Here is an 18,165-nt window from a genome sequence, read left to right as displayed (position 1 = left end):
GGGCCCCGCAAATCACGTTCAGATGTTTTGGTCCTGTCCAAAGCTGGAGGATTACTGGAAGGAGGTTTTTAGGGTAATCTCTAAAGTGGTGCACGTGAAACTGGACCCGGGCCCTCGGAGGCCATATTCGGAGCGTCGGACTAGCCAGGGTTGGAAACAGGCATGGAGGCAGATGTTGCAGCCTTCGCCTCATTGATCGCCCGAAGGCGGATCCTGTTAGGATGGTGATCAACCTCTCCACCCTGTGCCTTGGCGTGGTGGGGGGACCTGCTGGAATTCTTGACGCTTGAAAAGGTCAAATTTGAACTGAGGGGAAGGATGGAGGGATTCTAGAATTCATGGGCGTTATTCATTAAGCACTTTCGAGAATTGGATCACATCGAACATTAGGGGGGTTGGGGGCAGGGAAGGTTGGGGGGAGGGGGACTGTATGTGTTAATGGTGACTATGGGTGATTCCTGATTCCTCTTTGTCATTTGTTTATGTTGACATGCGGCTAATGTTTGGGGGTTTGTGGGAGGATGGGATTGTTGTTATTGATATGGGGATTGACATTACATTCGTTTACTGATTATTGTTTATTGTTGGGTGTAAATTTGGGAGAAAATGAGAAAAAGGAGAATAAAAAAATATTTTTTTAAAAAGTATGCACCCCAATTGAATTTCTTGCTCTTATAACACTGTTGCATTTATCTTCCACAATGATTTACTTCCCTTTTACTTTCCAATTGCCTTTGTTAACTTTATTTTAGATACTGGCAGTAAAAGAGAAGAATAACCTCATTCCCCAGCACTACCATCCTTCAGGTCAAAAAGCACAGGATTCACTGAAAAAAAAATCACATACATGTGCTATAAATATGGCCCTTTCACACTCTCAAATCCAATAGCTACACCGCTAACCATCTCGTATCTGGATTCCAGGATATTGGGATGTGCTTGGATTTCCTGAGCATAAGCAGATTTGGGATACTTTGTTTCACACTCACCTGCTCCCGTCTATGTTCTTTAGCTTTTTCATTTCTTTCTGTGTCATACACGGAGATTACCAGCTCATTTGCCTTGCGTTCAGCTGCTCTGTCCTTGAGAAATTCACGTATCTTAAACACAATAATGATCACTTGTTAATTGAAAGTTCTTTAACTTTAAATCCTGTCTTGTACATACTCTGGGTAGAACCCCTAATTGGTGAAGTTCGTATCCAACATTTAATAGGCTCTGTGCAATTCTGTACTGCTATTTTTACAAAGGTTCTCTGGCTTTGCTGGCATAAAAAGGCACGCATTGCAGCTCAACCATGATGTTTGATGTGAACTTTGTGTGTTTTTTGTGCCTAAATGACCCCAGTTTACATATTTCACTTATAACACTGGTGCAGGAGGCACTGTCAGTCTGATGTTTGTAATACTGAAATTAGGGCAGATTAATATATAAATATCTTTCAAGAAATTGTCCAGCTCTCCTACATAAATTTCAACAAATATTAAACCAATTTGCATTTAATTATATAGCGCCGTTAATATAGTTTGTTAGAATAGAGTCATGTTAAATTGCCTCTTAGGGTTACAGGGCAGGGGATTGGGTTGAGGTAGGGTGGTCTTTCAAAAGGTCGGTGCAGAATCAATTGGCCGAATGCCTCTATCTACACTGTAGGGATTCTATGATTCTAAAACCTTTCCTATGTCAGACATCAAGTTAACTGACATATTCCCCGTGTCTGCTTGAGTCTCAACCCCACAGCCCAAAAAATGTACAAACAGGTGGTCACGCTAAATTGCCCCTTCATGGAATTAAAAAAAAAGTTAACTGGCTTATAGTTACCTTTTTTCTGCCTCCCTCTACTTGAATAGAAGTGTTATTTTTGCTACTTTCCAGTCTGATGGAACCTTTCCAGGATCTGGTGAATTTTGGAAAATGAATGCTAATGTTTCTACCACCATATTGGCCACCTCTTTTAAGACCCTAGGATCCATCTGGGGTCCATATGGACCCATAGACTTGTCAGCCTGCAGCTTCCCTCTATTTTGTAATTTCACCAAGTTCCTCTCTCCCTTCTACCTCCTGGTTTACAGCTATTACTGGAAATTTTTTGTATACTCTGAAAACAGAATCAAAATATTTGTTCATTTCATCTGTCATTTCCTTATTATCTACAATTAACTGCCCATTCTCACTCTCTTGAGGACCAACATTCACTTTACTTACTCCCTTCCTTTTCTAAATACCTGATGAAACTGTTAGAGCAAAATTTAGAGGGCCCGTTCACCATGGGCACAAATCCCGTTATGGCCCTCTCAGGACCTTGGACATGCCTTGAAAAAGTACCCGACAAGTCTGGGACATGACCAGAACATGTGTGTGGTTGGCTGGGCCTCCCTGACACCCTTCACATTTGTCTTCCACCTCTGGGAAGAAGCCGCTCATGCATATACTAGTAAAGTGTGCCCTGTGCACTACCTTTAGCTGTGTTAGGCTCAGCCCTGTGCACAAGGAGGTGGAGTTTGCCCTGTGCAGTGCTTCGATCCAGAGTCCTCCCTCAACCTCTGTGCCCAGTTCCTCTTCCTACTTTTCCCGTGTCTCGTCCAACAAGGCCTTTACCTCCTCTAGCAGTTGTCCGTGCATGTCAGCACAGTTACTGTCCCCTAGTTTGCCCGATGTTATAAGTCTGCCCAGTAGGGTGTGTCTGGGTAGTTGGGGGAACGTTGCAGTCTCCTTGCGGAGGAAGTTCCTTAGTTGAATGTACCAGAGCTCATTCCCTTTAGGGAGCTGGAGCTTGTCCATTAGTTCCTCCAGGATCTCCATTCTGTCATCTACGTATAGGTTCCCTACTGTCAGTACCATTTGGTCCTGTCTCCACATTTTAATGGAGAAGTCCATTGTTGCAGGGGTGAATTTATGGTTTTTGGAGATGGGAGCCATGGTGGACATTGTACCCAGATTTAAATGGAGCCTGAGTTTTTTCCACGTCCTCAGTGTGGCCGCCACCATCGGGCTTCTTGAGTACTTGGCTGGGGAAATGGAAATGGGGCCGATACAAATGCCATGATCAGTTTATCTATTCTGGTGAAGAAATCCTTGGGGATGAAGATCGGGAGGGATCTGAACAGGAAGAGGAATCTCGGCAGCACGTTCATTTTGAGTGTCTGCACTCTCCCTGCCATGGAGAGCGGGAGCGAGTCCCACCTCCGCAGATTTCTCTTTACCTCTTCCACCAGACTTGATAGGTTCCACTTATGGATCCTTGTCCAGTTGTGGGCTATCTGGATCCCCAGGTATCAGAATTTGGTTTGGGCCAACTTGACTAGCAGCTTTCCCAGGTCTGATTCCACCCCCCTGGGAGTTCACGGGGAAAATTTCACTCTTGCTCAGGTTGCGTTGTAACCTGAGAAGCTCCAAACTCCATTATTTCTCCCATGCGGCTGGGGTGTTTGAGACTTAGAGGAGCACGTCATCCGCATAGAGTGAGACTCCATGGGCGCGATTCTCCACTCCCACGCCAGTTGGGAGAATCGCCTGGGCCGCCAAAACTTCCGGGGCCGCCGGTCCGACTCCCAAGCGGCGGGAACGGCCCGGTCGAGTTTCGCGGGCCGCAGGCCAGAGAATCGCCGGAGACACCCAAAATGGCGATTCTACGGCACCCCTGCTATTCTGAGGCCCGGATGGGCCGAGCGGCCAGGCCAAAACGGCGGGTTCCCCCAGGCGCCGTCCACACCTGGTCGCTGCAGTCGTGGGCGGTGCGTGAACGCTGGGGGGGCGGCCTGTGGGGGGGCGAGGGGGGAATCCTACACCGGGCTTCACCTGGAATGTGGGGTGGCCCGCGATCGGTGCCCACCGATCGTCAGGCCGTCCTCTCTGAAGGAGGACCTCCTTCCTTCCACGGCCCCGCAAGGTCCGTCCCCCATCTTCTTGCGGGGCGGACTTAGAGAGGACGGCAACCACACATGGTCTTGCTTCTGATCCTTCTGGTTGGTTGAAGGGACCTTCATGCCAAACTTGACAATCAATCTTCTTTTTAAAATCTGGGGCGAAATTCTCCGTTATCGGCGGAAACTCCGCCGATCGGCGCAAAAAACGGCGCAAATCCCACTTGCGTCACGTCATAAAAATGGGCCGATAGTCTGCGGCCCGAAATGGGCTAGCAGCGACGTAACGGGATCCGCGCTTGCGCAGTGGTTCACGCCGTGCAGCGTCATACGCGCTGCACGGCGTGACGGCTCATAAGGCCGCGCAGCTCCCCCCCACCCGACCGGAACAGCCGACCGCAACACCCGACTTGATGGCTGGCCGTCGCTCAGCCCCGAGATTCGAGTCACGCGATGTGGAGGCGCTCCTCGATGCGGTGGAGCAGAGGAGGGACGCCCTGTATCCCGGGCACGGCCGCAGAGTTGCCCCACGCCACAGCCGGCGTCTGTGGAGGGAGGTGGCAGAGGGCGTCACCGCTGTGGCCCTGACACCACGGACAGGCACCCAGTGCCACAAGAAGGTGAACGACCTCGTCAGAGCAGGCAGGGTGAGCCTCCCCCATATCCCCCATATCCCCTCTCCCCCAAATCCCCCCCTTCTCCCATATCCCCCCCTCCCCCATATCCCCCCTCCCCCATATCCCCCCTCCCCCATATCCCCCATATCCCCCCTCCCCCATATCCCCCCCTCCCCCATATCCCCCATATCCCCCCTCCCCCATATCCCCCCTCCCCCATATCCCCCATATCCCCTCTCCCCCAAATCCCCCCTCCCCCATATCCCCCCTCCCCCATATCCCCCCCCTCCCCCATATCCCCCCTCCCCATATTCCCCATATCCCCCCTCCCCATATCCCCCCTCCCCCATATCCCCTCTCCCCCAAATCCCCCCCTCCCCCATATCCCCCCCCTCCCCCATATCCCCCCTCCCCCATATCCCCCCCTCCCCCATATCCCCCATATCCCCCCCTCCCCCATATCCCCCCTCCCCCATATCCCCCAAATCCCCCCTCCCCCATATCCCCCCTCCCCCATATCCCCCATATCCCCTCTCCCCCAATCCCCCCTCCCCCCTCCCCCATATCCCCCCTCCCCCATATCCCCCCTCCCCCATATCCCCCCCTCCCCCATATCCCCCCTCCCCCATATCCCCCCTCCCCCATATCCCCCCTCCCCCATATTCCCCATATCCCCCTCCCCCATATCCCCCCTCCCCCATATCCCCCCTCCCCCATATCCCCCCTCCCCCATATCCCCCATATCCCCCCTCCCCATATCCTCCCTTCCCATATCCCCCTCCCCCATATCCCCCATATCCCCCCTCCCCCATATCCCCCCTCCCCATATCCCCCTCCCCCATATCCCCCATATCCCCCCTCCCCCATATCCCCCCCTCCCCCATATCCCCCCTCCCCCATATCCCCCCTCCCCCATAACCCCCCCTCCCCCATATCCCCCCTCCCCCATATTCCCCATATCCCCCCCTCCCCCATATCCCCCATATCCCCTCTCCCCCAAATCCCCCCCTCCCCCATATCCCCCCCTCCCCCATATCCCCCCTCCCCCATATTCCCCATATCCCCCCTCCCCCATATCCCCCCTCCCCCATATCCCCCATATCCCCCCTCCCCCATATCCCCCATATCCCCCCTCCCCCATATCCCCCCTCCCCCATATCCCCCATATCCCCCCTCCCCCATATCCCCCTCCCCCATATCCCCCCTCCCCCATATCCCCCCTCCCCCATATCACCCCCTCCCCCATATCCCCCATATCCCCCCTCCCCCATATCCCCCATATCCCCCCTCCCCCATATTCCCCATATGCCCCCCTCCCCCATATCCCCCCTCCCCCATATCCCCCATATCCCCCCTCCCCCATATCCCCCATATCCCCCCTCCCCCATATCCCCAAGTGAATCCAGCCCTAACCTTAACCTCTGCAATGCACGCGCAACCGATGGCGTGCATTCATATACCTGCCTAACACTGTTGCCTTTTACCCCTGCCACCACCCCCCCCCCCCCCCAGGAGAAGCGCGCACACAACAATAGGGAGCATGTGAGGACTGGAGGAGGGCCCGCTGATGAGAGGCCACTGACCGTACACGAGGAAAGGGCCCTGGAACTGGCTGGCGGACCTGACGACCGGGAGGTTGCTGATGCAGAGGTCGGGGCCCCACGAGCAAGTGAGCCACCAACAGCCCGTCCCCATATCCCCCCTCCCCTATATCCCCCTCTCCCGTATCACCTGATCACTGCCTGATGTCTAACCATGCATGCTTCATTGTGTATCGCAGGACCAAACGTCCAGGCACCCATCCCCGCAGATGCAGACCGCCCGCAGGATGCCCCTCGGAGACCACGGGAGACGGAGAGACCCGAACCCTCCAGCATGCGACGCCCGCAGGATGCCCCTCGGAGACCACGGGAGACGGAGAGACCCGCACTCTCCGGCATGCGACGCCCGCAGGATGCCCCTCGGAGACCACGGGAGACGGAGAGACCCGAACCCTCCAGCATGCGACGCCCGCAGGATGCCCCTCGGAGACCATGGGAGACGGAGAGACCTGGAGCAACAGGGAGACGACACCCCCGTCACGTGCGGGAGCGACCACCCAGCGATGAGGGGGGCAGCCACAGGCCCCCGTTACATCCGAGCCAGGACACCACTACCCAGGACACCACTATCCAGGACACCCCTACCCGGGACACCACTACCCAGGACACCCCTACCCGGGACAGCACTACCCGGGCCCGACAGCACTACCCGGGACACCCCTACCCGGGAAGACGAAATACCGGACAGTGACTCAGAGTGGATGGGTGGAGACGAACCCCCACCCCAAAGTGCCATGGACTCAGAGTGGGACGAAGAGCACGACACAACGCCACTGCTGTCACCAACACCCTCCACCATCGCAGAAACACTCACCACGGTTGGGCACTTTAGTGATGAGGCGTCTGGTACACTCACTGGTGCGCACAACACAGCCGTCCCGGTACAGCAGGTGGAGGTAGGAGCAGCAGAGGGACCGGGCGGTCGGAGGGCAGCCCAGGCCAAGCGAACATCTGCCGCCCAGATGGATCCCGGGTTCCTGCAGTTACCACACCCACACATAGATCCGATGCAACCACCGACACGGAGACGAGCGAATAGGGTGACGGGTGGCTTGCGGCGGCTGCGGTCGCAGGTGGAGGAGTCCACCCGCATCCAGGAGCTGGGAGTGGTCCCGGTCATGCGTGCCACCCAGGCTGACACCGCACGGGTGGCGTCCGCGGTGGAGGCAATGGGTGCGACGGTGTCAGACATGGGGAACGGTTTGCGAGGCCTGGGGCCTTCCGTGCAGGCGGCGTCTGTGGCCCAGGAAATGGCTGCCCTCTCACAGGAGGCCATGAGCCAGTGCCAGCGCCAGATGGCAGAGGCGCTCAACGCCATAGCCCAGTCTCAGCAGGCCATGGCCCAGTCTCAGCAGGCCATAGCCCAGTCTCTGCAGGCCATGGCCCAGTCTCTGCAGGCCATGGCCCAGTCTCAGCAGGCCATCGCTGAGGGCATCGGCGCCAGTGGCCATGTGCGAGCTGGCGTCGCACTGTCGCAGACAGGGTTCGACAACCCCCTGGGCTCCATGGCTGCAAACCTGCAGACCCCTGTCGATACCAGCACGGGCCTCCAGGACTGGCAGCGCCAGATGTCGGGGGCGCGTCGGATGGCCAGTCCGTTCGCATCCCCCACCCATGTAGAGGCCTGGGGGCCATCGGGCACCCCGAGGGAGGAGGAGGTGGTGTGGTCCGTCCCGGCTCCCTCTGTAGGGGAGGTCCCGGTACACCGCGACACCTCGGACTCCCCCCCTTCCGTCCCAGGTGCATCGGGTGGGCAACGGGCAGGACAGGCTGGCAGCTCGCCATCCCAGTCGCCCGGGCCGCAGCCTGGCCCATCTAGGCCAGGACGCCCCAGGAAACGGCCGCCAAAGGGATCCAGTGTCAGAGGGCAGGAATCACAGGAGTCCACCTCCAGTTCTGCTGTACCGTCTGGGGAACCACGTAGACGTAGTCAAAGGGCCCGTAAGGCCAAACAATTAGACACTGAGTAAGTTGGCACGGGTGCAGGGCACAGATGAGTTTTAGGCGCTAGGGCACGTGCATGAACTCCTTTGGTTATTAAAGTCAATGTTACACCTACCGAAGCTGCCTTTGTGCTCTGTGCAAAGTGTGCGGGGGTGTCATGTACGTTGAGCGCAAGTGTGTGTGTGAGGGGTGGTCTTACCTCAGCCCCAGGTGAGTCTGCCCCCTTCCCCCTGGGCCGCCATCAACATCCCCCGGGCAGAGGACGGGACCGTGCGCTGCAGTGTCACAGCCGCATGCAGGGATGGTCCGGGTGGATGGTGGTACTGTGGCCATGGGTCAGACATAGTCCAACAATGTAGAGCCAGGAGCTCATCGGAGGCGGGCTGTCATCATTCTCCATGGCCTGCGATAGACACGCGTCCAACCGCAACTGGGTGAGCCCGGCCCGTTGTGCCGCCGGTGGATCGGCAATTGGGAGTGGGGGGGTGGTGTGCATGCGGGTGGGGTGTGTGGGGTTGGGGAGGGGGGTGATGGTGCTGGGTGGATGGATGGGTGGGGGGTGTGGGTGGTCGGCTGTTGTCATGGTGTGCGGTCTGTGGCCATACTACCCGATTCCCACGCCCATCTAGTCAGTGAAGCGGGCGTCTATCAGTCTGTCCCGTGCCCGCTGGGCCAGCCGATAACGGTGGACAGCCACCCGTCTGTGTCTACCCCGTCTGCCCTGACCATTGCCCCCATCCCCCTCATCTGGGGAGGACTGGGCCTCTTCCTGCTGCTCCTCCACTCCGCCCTCCTCTGCCTGCGGCACATCGCCCCTCTGCTGGGCTATGTTGTGCAGGACGCAGCACACCACAATGATGCGGCCGACCCTATCTGACCGATACTGGAGGGCGCCCCCAGAGAGGTCCAGGCACCTGAAACGCATCTTCAGCACGCCAAAGCACCTCTCGATCACTCCCCTTGTCGCTACATGGGCATCATTGTAGCGGTTCTCCGGCTCATTGCGTGGCCTCCGTATAGGCGTCATCAGCCACGATCGCAATGGGTAGCCCCTGTCGCCCAGCAACCAGCCCCTCAGCCGGGGATGGCGTCCCTCGTACATGCCGGGGATGGATGACCGCGACAACACGAATGAGTCGTGTACACTGCCTGGGTAACGGGCGCAGACGTGCAGGATCATCATGCGGTGGTCGCAGACCACCTGTACGTTCATCGAATAGGTCCCCTTCCTATTAGTGAACACGGCCCTGTTATCTGCAGGTGGCCGCACGGCGACGTGCATCCCATCGATCGCACCCTGGACCATGGGGAACCCGGCAATGGCAGAGAAGCCCACGGCCCGGGCATCTTGGCTGGCCCGGTCCACGGGGAAGCGGATGTAGCGGTGCGCCATGGCATAAAGGGCATCTGTCACTGCCCGGATGCACCGATGCACCGATGTCTGCGATATGCCGGACAGGTCCCCACTCGGTGCCTGGAATGACCCCGTTGCATAAAAGTTCAGGGCCACCGTAACCTTGACGGACACGGGGAGAGGGTGTCCCCCGCCAGTGCCACGCGGTGACAGGTTTGCCAGCAGGTGGCAGATGTGTGCCACGGTTTCCCGGCTCATCCGGAGTCTCCTCCTGCATTCCCGGTCCGTGAGGTCCTGGTATGACTGCCGGGGCCGGTACACACGGGGCGCCCTCGGGTGCCTCCGTTGCCGTGGGGCCGCGACGTCCTCCTCCCCCTCCTCGTCCTGTCGGTCAGGTGTCCCTCCAGCCTGGGCGGCTGCCGCCTGCCCCTCTGCGGCAGCCTGCGCCGCCTCTCTGGCACGCTCCTCCTCCTCCTCCTCCTCATCCAGGGCAACATAGACATGAGCGGCTGCCACCACGGCGGCCAACATCGCTGGATGATCTGAAAACATGACGACCTGGTGGGGGGGAGGGGAACGACGACATGTCATCATTGCCCATATCCCCTCCTCCCCCCAGCCAGGTGGCATGGACCGCATGGGTCCAACTGTTGGAGGCTGGCACCTGGCCAGGTGGACCAACTCATTTGCCCTCCCATCACCCACCCCGGCACGGACCCCCCCCCGCCCCAACCTCCACCCCAGCACGGACCCCCCCCCAACCTCCACCCCGGCACGGACCCCCTCCACAACCCCCAACCTCCACCCCGGCACGGACCCCCTCCCCAACTCCCAACCTCCACCCCGGCACGGACCCCCTCCCCAACCCCCAACCTCCACCCCAGCACGGACCCCCTCCCCAACCTCCACCCCGGCACGGACCCCCTCCCCAACCTCCACCCCGGCACGGACCCCCTCCCCAACCCCCACCCCGGCACGGACCCCCTCCCCAACCCCCAACCTCCACCCCAGCACGGACCCCCCCCCCAACCTCCACCCCGGCACGGACCCCCTCCACAACCCCCAACCTCCACCCCGGCACGGACCCCCTCCCGGCACTCCCCCGGAGCCCAGCCTACTCTAACCCCCCCCCCCCCGCCGCACACACACACAAGCCGAGACACACCTCTCCTCAGGCAATCAGTCTGCGGCCACGCCATTTCCTGCCCAGAGCCAACCCCCCAGGCCGTCACTCACCTCCTCGCTGGTCGGCGTGAGCCTGGAGCACCGGGTCACGCCGATGAAAAGGAGGTTTGATTGACGTCGACGTGAACGGTCATCACGTCGACGGGACTTCGGCCCATCCGGAAGGGAGAATATCGGCAGGCCGAAAATCGGCTGCCTTGCGCAGACCCGTGACATTCTCCGCGGCAGCGGCGCCATTAACGCCCCGCCGACTTTTCTCCCTTCGGAGACTTCGGCGGGGGCGGGGGCGGGATTCACGGCGGCCAACGGCCATTCTCCGACCCGGCGGGGGGTCGGAGAATGACGCCCCTGGTCTTCTTTAGATGTATTCACTGATGAGCTCGGTTGCTGTGTCCTATCTTCCCCATGTACCGAGCTATGAGAGCTGACTCTGCCGGCTGTCTCCTTTCTTCGGGTTTTTATATAATTCTCAGTTATCTAGTTTTTATGATCTTATTGCTAAGTAACTCTTGATTCTCTTTGATTGTAAAAAGTATCTTTGGTCTAAACATTCATTTTGACATAACCTCATCTCATAGATCTGATTACATTGTGTCCTTTGTGGTGTTCAAAATGCTTTGGTTTCAAGAGGTGTTACTTTTAATTCCTGTCATTTCTACAGTTTTATTTTCCAATTGTGTCCTCAGCTCAATTTTGACTTTGATTTTGGCTTTGAATTATGTTTCTCGAAGACTGATAGCCTCCAGTTTTCTTTAATTTTCCTGGTATTAGCAAATTTTCACACCTAGAATCTCATCCTTTCTTTTCCAGTTCCTTACTAAGATAGTTACATTCAATGAAGGTGTGAGCCATTGTCTTTGGCTTCATTCAAAATCCTGAACGTCATTCTCCGACCCCCCGCCGGGTCGGAGAATGGCCGTAGGCCGCCGTGAATCCCGCCCCCGCCGAAGTCTCCTACCGGAGATTGGGCGGGGGCGGGAATCGGGCCGCGCCGGTTGGCGGGACCCCCCGCTGGATTCTCCGGCCCGGATGGGCCGAAGTCCCGCCCAGAAATTGCCTGGTCCCGCCGGCGTAAATCAAACCTGGTATTTACCGGCGGGACCAGGCGGCGTGGGCGGGTTCCGGGGTCCTGGGGGGGGGGCGCGGGGCGATCTGACCCCGGGGGGTGCCCCCACGGTGGCCTGGCCCGCGATCGGGGCCCACCGATCCGTGGGCGGGCCTGTGGCGTGGGGGCACTCTTTCCCTTCCGCCTCCGCTACGGCCTCCACCATGACGGAGGCGGAAGAGACTCTCCCCACTGCGCAGGCGCGGGAAACTGACAGCGGCCGCTGACACTTCCGCGCATGCGCCGCATTTCCGCGCCAGCTGGCGGGGCAACAAACGCCATTTCCGCCAGCTGGCGGGGCGGAAATCCCTCCGGCGTCGGCCTAGCCCCTCAATGTTGGGGCTAGGCCGCCAAAGATGCGGAGCATTCCACACCTTTGGGCCGGCGCGATGCCCGTCTGATTGGCGCCGTGTTTGGCGCCAGTCGGCGGACATCGTGCCGTTGGGGGAGAATTTCGCCCCAGATATTGCCAGACTTCCATGTTTCAAATGACACATTTGTCCATATTTTCAATTACACCACGCCAAAGTGGCCGCGCCGTCGTGAACGCCGTCGAGGTTCACGACGGCGTGGAACGGCCCCGATCCCGACCGATTCAGGCCCTGACAATGGGCCAGTATCGGGGCCGCGTCATCTACCCACGCCAGGCCTTGTCGCCCGCGTAAAAGCGGCGCCGCATAGATGACGCGGCCGGCGCCGCATTTCGGACGGCAACCACGCATGCGCCGGAGGGATTTCCGCCCCGCCAGCTGGCGGAAATGGCGTTTGTTGCCCCACCAGCTGGCACGGAAATGCGGCGCATGCGCGGAAGCGTCAGCTGACAGTTTCCCGGCGCATGCGCGGGAGCGTCAGCGGCCGCTGTCAGTTTCCCGCGCATGCACAGTGGGAGAGTCTCTTCCGCCTCCGTCATGGTGGAGGCCGTAGCGGAGGCGGAAGAGAAAGAGTGCCCCCGCGCCACAGGCCCGCCCACGGATCGGTGGGCCCCGATCGCGGGCCAGGCCACCGTGGGGGAACCCCCCGGGGTCAGATCGCCCCGCGCCCCCCCCAGGACCCCGGAACCCACCCACGCCGCCTGGTCCCGCCGGTAAATACCAGGTTTGATTTACGCCGGCGGGACCAGGCAATTTCTGGGCGGGCCGGAGAATCCAGCGGGGGGTCCCGCCAACCGGCGCGGCCCGATTCCCGCCCCCGCCCAATCTCCGGTACCGGAGACTTCGGCGGGGGCGGGATTCACGGCGGCCTACGGCCATTCTCCGACCCGGCGGGGGGTCGGAGAATGACGTTCAGGATTTTGAATGAAGCCAAAGACAATGGCTCACACCTTCATTGAATGTAACTATCTTAGTAAGGAACTGGAAAAGAAAGGATGAGATTCTAGGTGTGAAAATTTGCTAATACCAGGAAAATTAAAGAAAACTGGAGGCTATCAGTCTTCGAGAAACATAATTCAAAGCCAAAATCAAAGTCAAAATTGAGCTGAGGACACAATTGGAAAATAAAACTGTAGAAATGACAGGAATTAAAAGTAACACCTCTTGAAACCAAAGCATTTTGAACACCACAAAGGACACAATGTAATCAGATCTATGAGATGAGGTTATGTCAAAATGAATGTTTAGACCAAAGATACTTTTTACAATCAAAGAGAATCAAGAGTTACTTAGCAATAAGATCATAAAAACTAGATAACTGAGAATTATATAAAAACCCGAAGAAAGGAGACAGCCGGCAGAGCCAGCTCTCATAGCTCGGTACATGGGGAAGATAGGACACAGCAACCGAGCTCATCAGTGAATACATCTAAAGAAGACCAGATTTTAAAAAGATTGATTGTCAAGTTTGGCATGAAGGTCCCTTCAACCAACCAGAAGGATCAGAAGCAAGATCTTTTTACCTTCCTGTAAAGACAGTAATTGCAGCTTTTAAAAGAAAATATATAATAATAAAATAACTTTAAAATTTTAACCTGAAACAGTGGTTATTAGCCTACTTTACTTACTTAGCAACGCAGGACCCAAGATATCAATGCTACTGAGGGGTAAGTAGGTAAAATTCTTCGGTGAAGGTATGGGTTATACCGGGGGATAACTTGAAAATATAGTTTGACCTGAATAGCACCCACTGAAGCTTGCATCGGAGTCGGGGAGTGAGAATTCCTGATCACCATTTAGAATATCGACCCTTTTTTTGGTATAGGGGGAATTCTAAGAATAGTGGTGAGTTTTTAACTTCAGTGGGAGTGGAGAATCCCGCCCCATGCTCCCTGTTTCCTCTCTGGATGTCTCTCCACCACCTGAGATCTGAGTAGTTCGATTCCCTGGGAAAATTGTAGCGAGGATAAGGGGCATCCCTCTGCCGTGTCTCTATGCAGTCGGATATATTCAGAGCTGGTGTTGCTTGTCCATATGCTTGCCATGGGAGCGCTATACACCCATGAGGTGAAACCTGTCCAAACCCAAACCATTCCAGTACCTTCATGAGGTACCTCCATTTCACTTTGTCGATGGATTTCTCTGCGTCTCTGGAAATGATCACTTCTGGTATCCCCTCTCCGGATGGGGTCATAATCACGTTCAGCAGGTGTCAAATGTTCACTGTTAGCTGTCTGCCATGGACAAAGCCCATCTGATCTTCCACGACTACCTCCGGCATGATGCAACTCTCCAGTCGCCTCGCCAGGGCCTTTGCCTGGACTTTGGCATCAGTGTTCAAGAGTGAGATGGGTCTGTTTTAACCGCACACCGCCTTTGTCTTTTTTAGGGATCAGTGATATTGAGGCCTGTGCCAGCCTGGGCGGCAGGGGCCCTCTTAACAGCGAGTCATTGAACATCTCCCTCATATGCAGGGCCAGTACTGATGTAACGTTTTTATACAAGTCTCACCAGGAATCCGTCTGGACCCGGATGAGTTGGTGAGAGTCTAGGTCGGGAATCTCCGCCATGATTTTTCTAAAGAACTCCGCGTCATTCCAGCTAGGGGCTAATATATTTACAAGCACCACCGGTGCCCCTTCCAGGGCACCACTAGCCATTACGTTCCGTCCCCCGGGTCCATCACTGTGAATGTCACTGTGATGGTTGTCCTTTTGCTCAACAGTATGGCCACCCCCCCTTGCCCTCATACTGAATCACGCTCGTTACATCTGTTGTATCCAGCTTTTCCTTACCCTCAGTCGATACTTCTCCCTCAGGTGTCTCTTGAAGGTAGACTATGTCGGCCCTCAGGTATTTCTAGTTGAGCAAAGACTTTGGATCTTTTCACTTGCCCGTTAAGTCCCCAAACGATCCAGGTGACTATTCTGATGGGGGCTTCCTTCCCCTTTATACTCCCGCATATTGGCATACTAGTCAGCGTGGTGGCTCCCCCAAAGTAGCAGCTCTTTTTGTTCTCAGCCCGTTTTGTCCTCCCCCCTCCCTTCTCATTTTAGTGTACGTCTGCCTTCTCGGCACCCCCTTCCCCAAGATTCTGTAGGCATTCAGAACAGAAATAAAAGTTTTGTTTGAGTTCTTAATTGTCCATTATTACTGTCTTCAGCCCGTTTTCCAGATGAATTCATTTGCTTCCTCTGGCGTGTTAAATAATGTTATTCGTTGTTAGAGGTTACCCAGTCACGCCGGTACAACATGCCAAACCGCACCTTGTTTTTAAATAAAGTTACTTTGGCCCCATTAAACTCTGCCCTGCACTTGACCAAGTCGGCTCCAATGCCCTGGTAGATGCGGTTTATATGTCCCTCCCATCTACACGACCGCGTACTCTTTGCCCAGTTCAGCACTTGCTCTTTGTCCTGAAATTTATGTAGTTTCGCTATTATCGCCCGCAGTGGTTCTCCTGATTTGGGCCTTTGCCGGAGCGACCTCTGGGCCCGGTCTATCTCTGGGGGTTTGGCGTAGCCTTCCCCTCTGGCCTGCTTTCCGAGCATCCCCACAACATACGCCGTCGGCTTTCTGCCCTCTGTTAACTCAGGTGGTCCAACAATCCTCAGGTTCTGGCGGTGAGACCTGTTCTCCTGATCATCAACTTACCCCTTGAGTGCCCTGTGGGTTGGTATCAGCCTTGCCATCTCAGCCTCAAGCAAGGCGATCCGCTCACTCTGGTCGGAGGCCATTTTCTCCAGGTCCTGCACCGTCGCTTCTTGGCATTGCCCAGGTGCTGGCCGACGTGGCACTAACACTGAGGGAGGTGGCCCAGTCCCAGAGGAGGATTGCGCAGTCACTGGCCGATGTGACACAGTCCCAGAAGGTGGTGGCACAGTCAATGGGTGATGTGGTGCAGTCCCAGACAATGATGGTCCACTACCTGTGCACCATGGCCACGAACATGCAGATCCTGGTCTAGACCAGAGCGGGCCCAGGAGTGGCAGCGCTAGGTGGCGGGGGAGCCTCAGGGAATACCTCTGCTCCCACCCTGTCCCATGGAGTAGCCCGGGAGCCACTGGGCACACGGAGGGAGAAAGAGGGGATCCACCTAAACTTGGCGTTAAGGCCCGTAAAGCCAGAAAGTTAAACGCCAGATAAGTTGGCACGGGTGCAGGGCACAGTTTAGTTCTAGGGGCTAGGGTACATATCTGTAAATATTTGATCACATTAAATACCTGTTACCACTGTTACAAACTGTATCAGTCAGATGGGTGTGAGGGGTGGGCTGGTCTGGTCTGGCCGGAGGAGGAAGGGAGATAATGGGCAGACGTGGGTGGCCTGGCGCCCTCCTCCTCCAGCACTTTGGCCCTCGCAGCGATGTTGTGGAGGACACAGCGGGCCGCCACGATGCGAGGACCTGAACCACATCTTCAGGAGGCCGAAACACTGCTCGATCACACCCCTGGTCACAGCATGGGCATTATTGTTGCGAGTCTCCGTGTCAGTCTGACTTCCGGATAGGTGTCATCAGCCATGACCACAGTGGATAACCCATGTCACCCAGGAGCCAACCCCTCCAGCCGGGGGTGTGTGGGGGCATCTCAAACATGTCAGGAATCGTCAAGTGTGTCAGGATGAAGGCATTGTGCATCGGGCATGATGCGCATTTGATGGTCACATATCAGCTGGACGTTCATCGAGTGGAACCCCTTTCGGTTTGTGTAGAGCGGTCTGTCATCTGCAGGTACTCGTTGAGGGACATGCATCCCGTCGGTCACCCCCTGGACCCGAGGCTTCCCATCGATGGCAGCGAACATCCTGGTGGCCTTGGTTCATACTGAAATAGATGTATTCAGCCGGCTTGGCATATAGAGCCTCCCTGGCACCGCAAATGCACATGTGCACCGAGCTCTGTGAGATCCTGGAGAGATCCCCACTCGCCACCGAGACGGACCACGTGGCGTAAAGGTTCAGGGCAACCATCACCTTGACAGTCATCGGGTGCAGTTGTCCTCCCCCATTCCCCCGTGGTGCCAGATGCGCTATGATCTGGCAGATATGCTGCAGTGTCTCCTTGCCCAGCTGGAGTCTTCGCCAGCATGTCCGTTCTTTCAGGTCCTCGAATAACGCACTGCCGGTACACACGAGGCCTCGAGCGGCGCCTCCTTTCCACCTCTTCCTCGTCATACTGTTGGGCGGCTGGCTCTCCATCCTGGACGGCTGCCTACTATTCCTCTGGGGCAGGCTTCACTGCTGCACGCTCCGCTGCTGCATGATTCTCCTCCTCGAGCAGCTCCAGCTTGTACAACTGCAGGGCATCCCCCAGGTCTGCGGTGATTAGCAGGAAGGCCACCATTGCTGATTGAACTCCAATATCCATTGTCTGCAGGGTATGAAAGGCCGATATGTTAGCATGGTGCATACCCCTCGGGCCAAACCAGGTCCACCGGGCTACATGGTGGCCCTGGTTGGCACTGCAGGCTCTGCCCCGCATGTCCCCACCCCATCCCTGCACCCCTGCCTCCGTCGGTGTCTGGCACCATGGGGACTCTGGCCCTGGCGCCCTGCTGCTAGGGGTAACTTTGGCTAGCCCTTGCCAGCAGTATGGTCCGTGGCCCCTGCCAGATGCCCACATAGGGGATATAGTGGGCATTGCCCTAGGTCGGCAGCCTGATGTCCCACTGGCGGGTGGCGACCGGTTGGGTGGTGGGGGGGTGGTTTTGGTGGAGGGTGAGGTGCGGGGGTGGTGGGGTCGAGGGTGGGGTCAGGAGCACTGGGTGGTGGGGAGGGGGCACTCATAGGGTTGGCGTCAGTCTGCAGAACCAGGGGCCAAGGTGAGTAGTCAGTGGGGTGCGCAGCAAGATGGCTGCCTTGACTCTGCCGTTCCCCGTCACACCCCCCCTGCTCCCCGGCTCGGGCAGGGCCCTCCCCACCCCAGCCAGTGTCTGGCCCGGCAGCCCACTGTCGTGCCTCTCCGTGTCCTACCTCCTCTCTCTCTCCCTCGTCAGTCACGATGCTTGTTTCACGATGTTTAAAAGCACAAGTGAATCTCGCGTTGGGAATTCGGCCCATTAGAGGCGGAAAATCATAGAGGCCCCAGAGAGTACCGGGTAAGGCCCACTAATAATCTGTCAACG

General features: G+C 57.0%; 1 protein-coding gene across 5 annotated transcripts in view; it reads right to left on the bottom strand.

The window, feature by feature from the left end:
• The window catches only part of ccdc135 (coiled-coil domain containing 135), a 303,907-nt gene that overhangs the window by 29,185 nt on the left and 256,557 nt on the right, over positions 1 to 18,165 (bottom strand). For all 5 annotated transcript variants that reach the window (XM_072486250.1, XM_072486255.1, XM_072486247.1 and 2 more), the window contains one exon: positions 990 to 1,100. In XM_072486250.1, the coding sequence (XP_072342351.1) occupies positions 990 to 1,100 (111 nt within the window). The remainder of the gene's footprint in view (positions 1 to 989; positions 1,101 to 18,165) is intronic.

Source organism: Scyliorhinus torazame, chromosome 2 (genome assembly GCF_047496885.1).
Source record: "Scyliorhinus torazame isolate Kashiwa2021f chromosome 2, sScyTor2.1, whole genome shotgun sequence".
NCBI lineage: Eukaryota > Metazoa > Chordata > Chondrichthyes > Carcharhiniformes > Scyliorhinidae > Scyliorhinus > Scyliorhinus torazame.
This window is presented reverse-complemented; position numbering and strand designations above follow the sequence as displayed.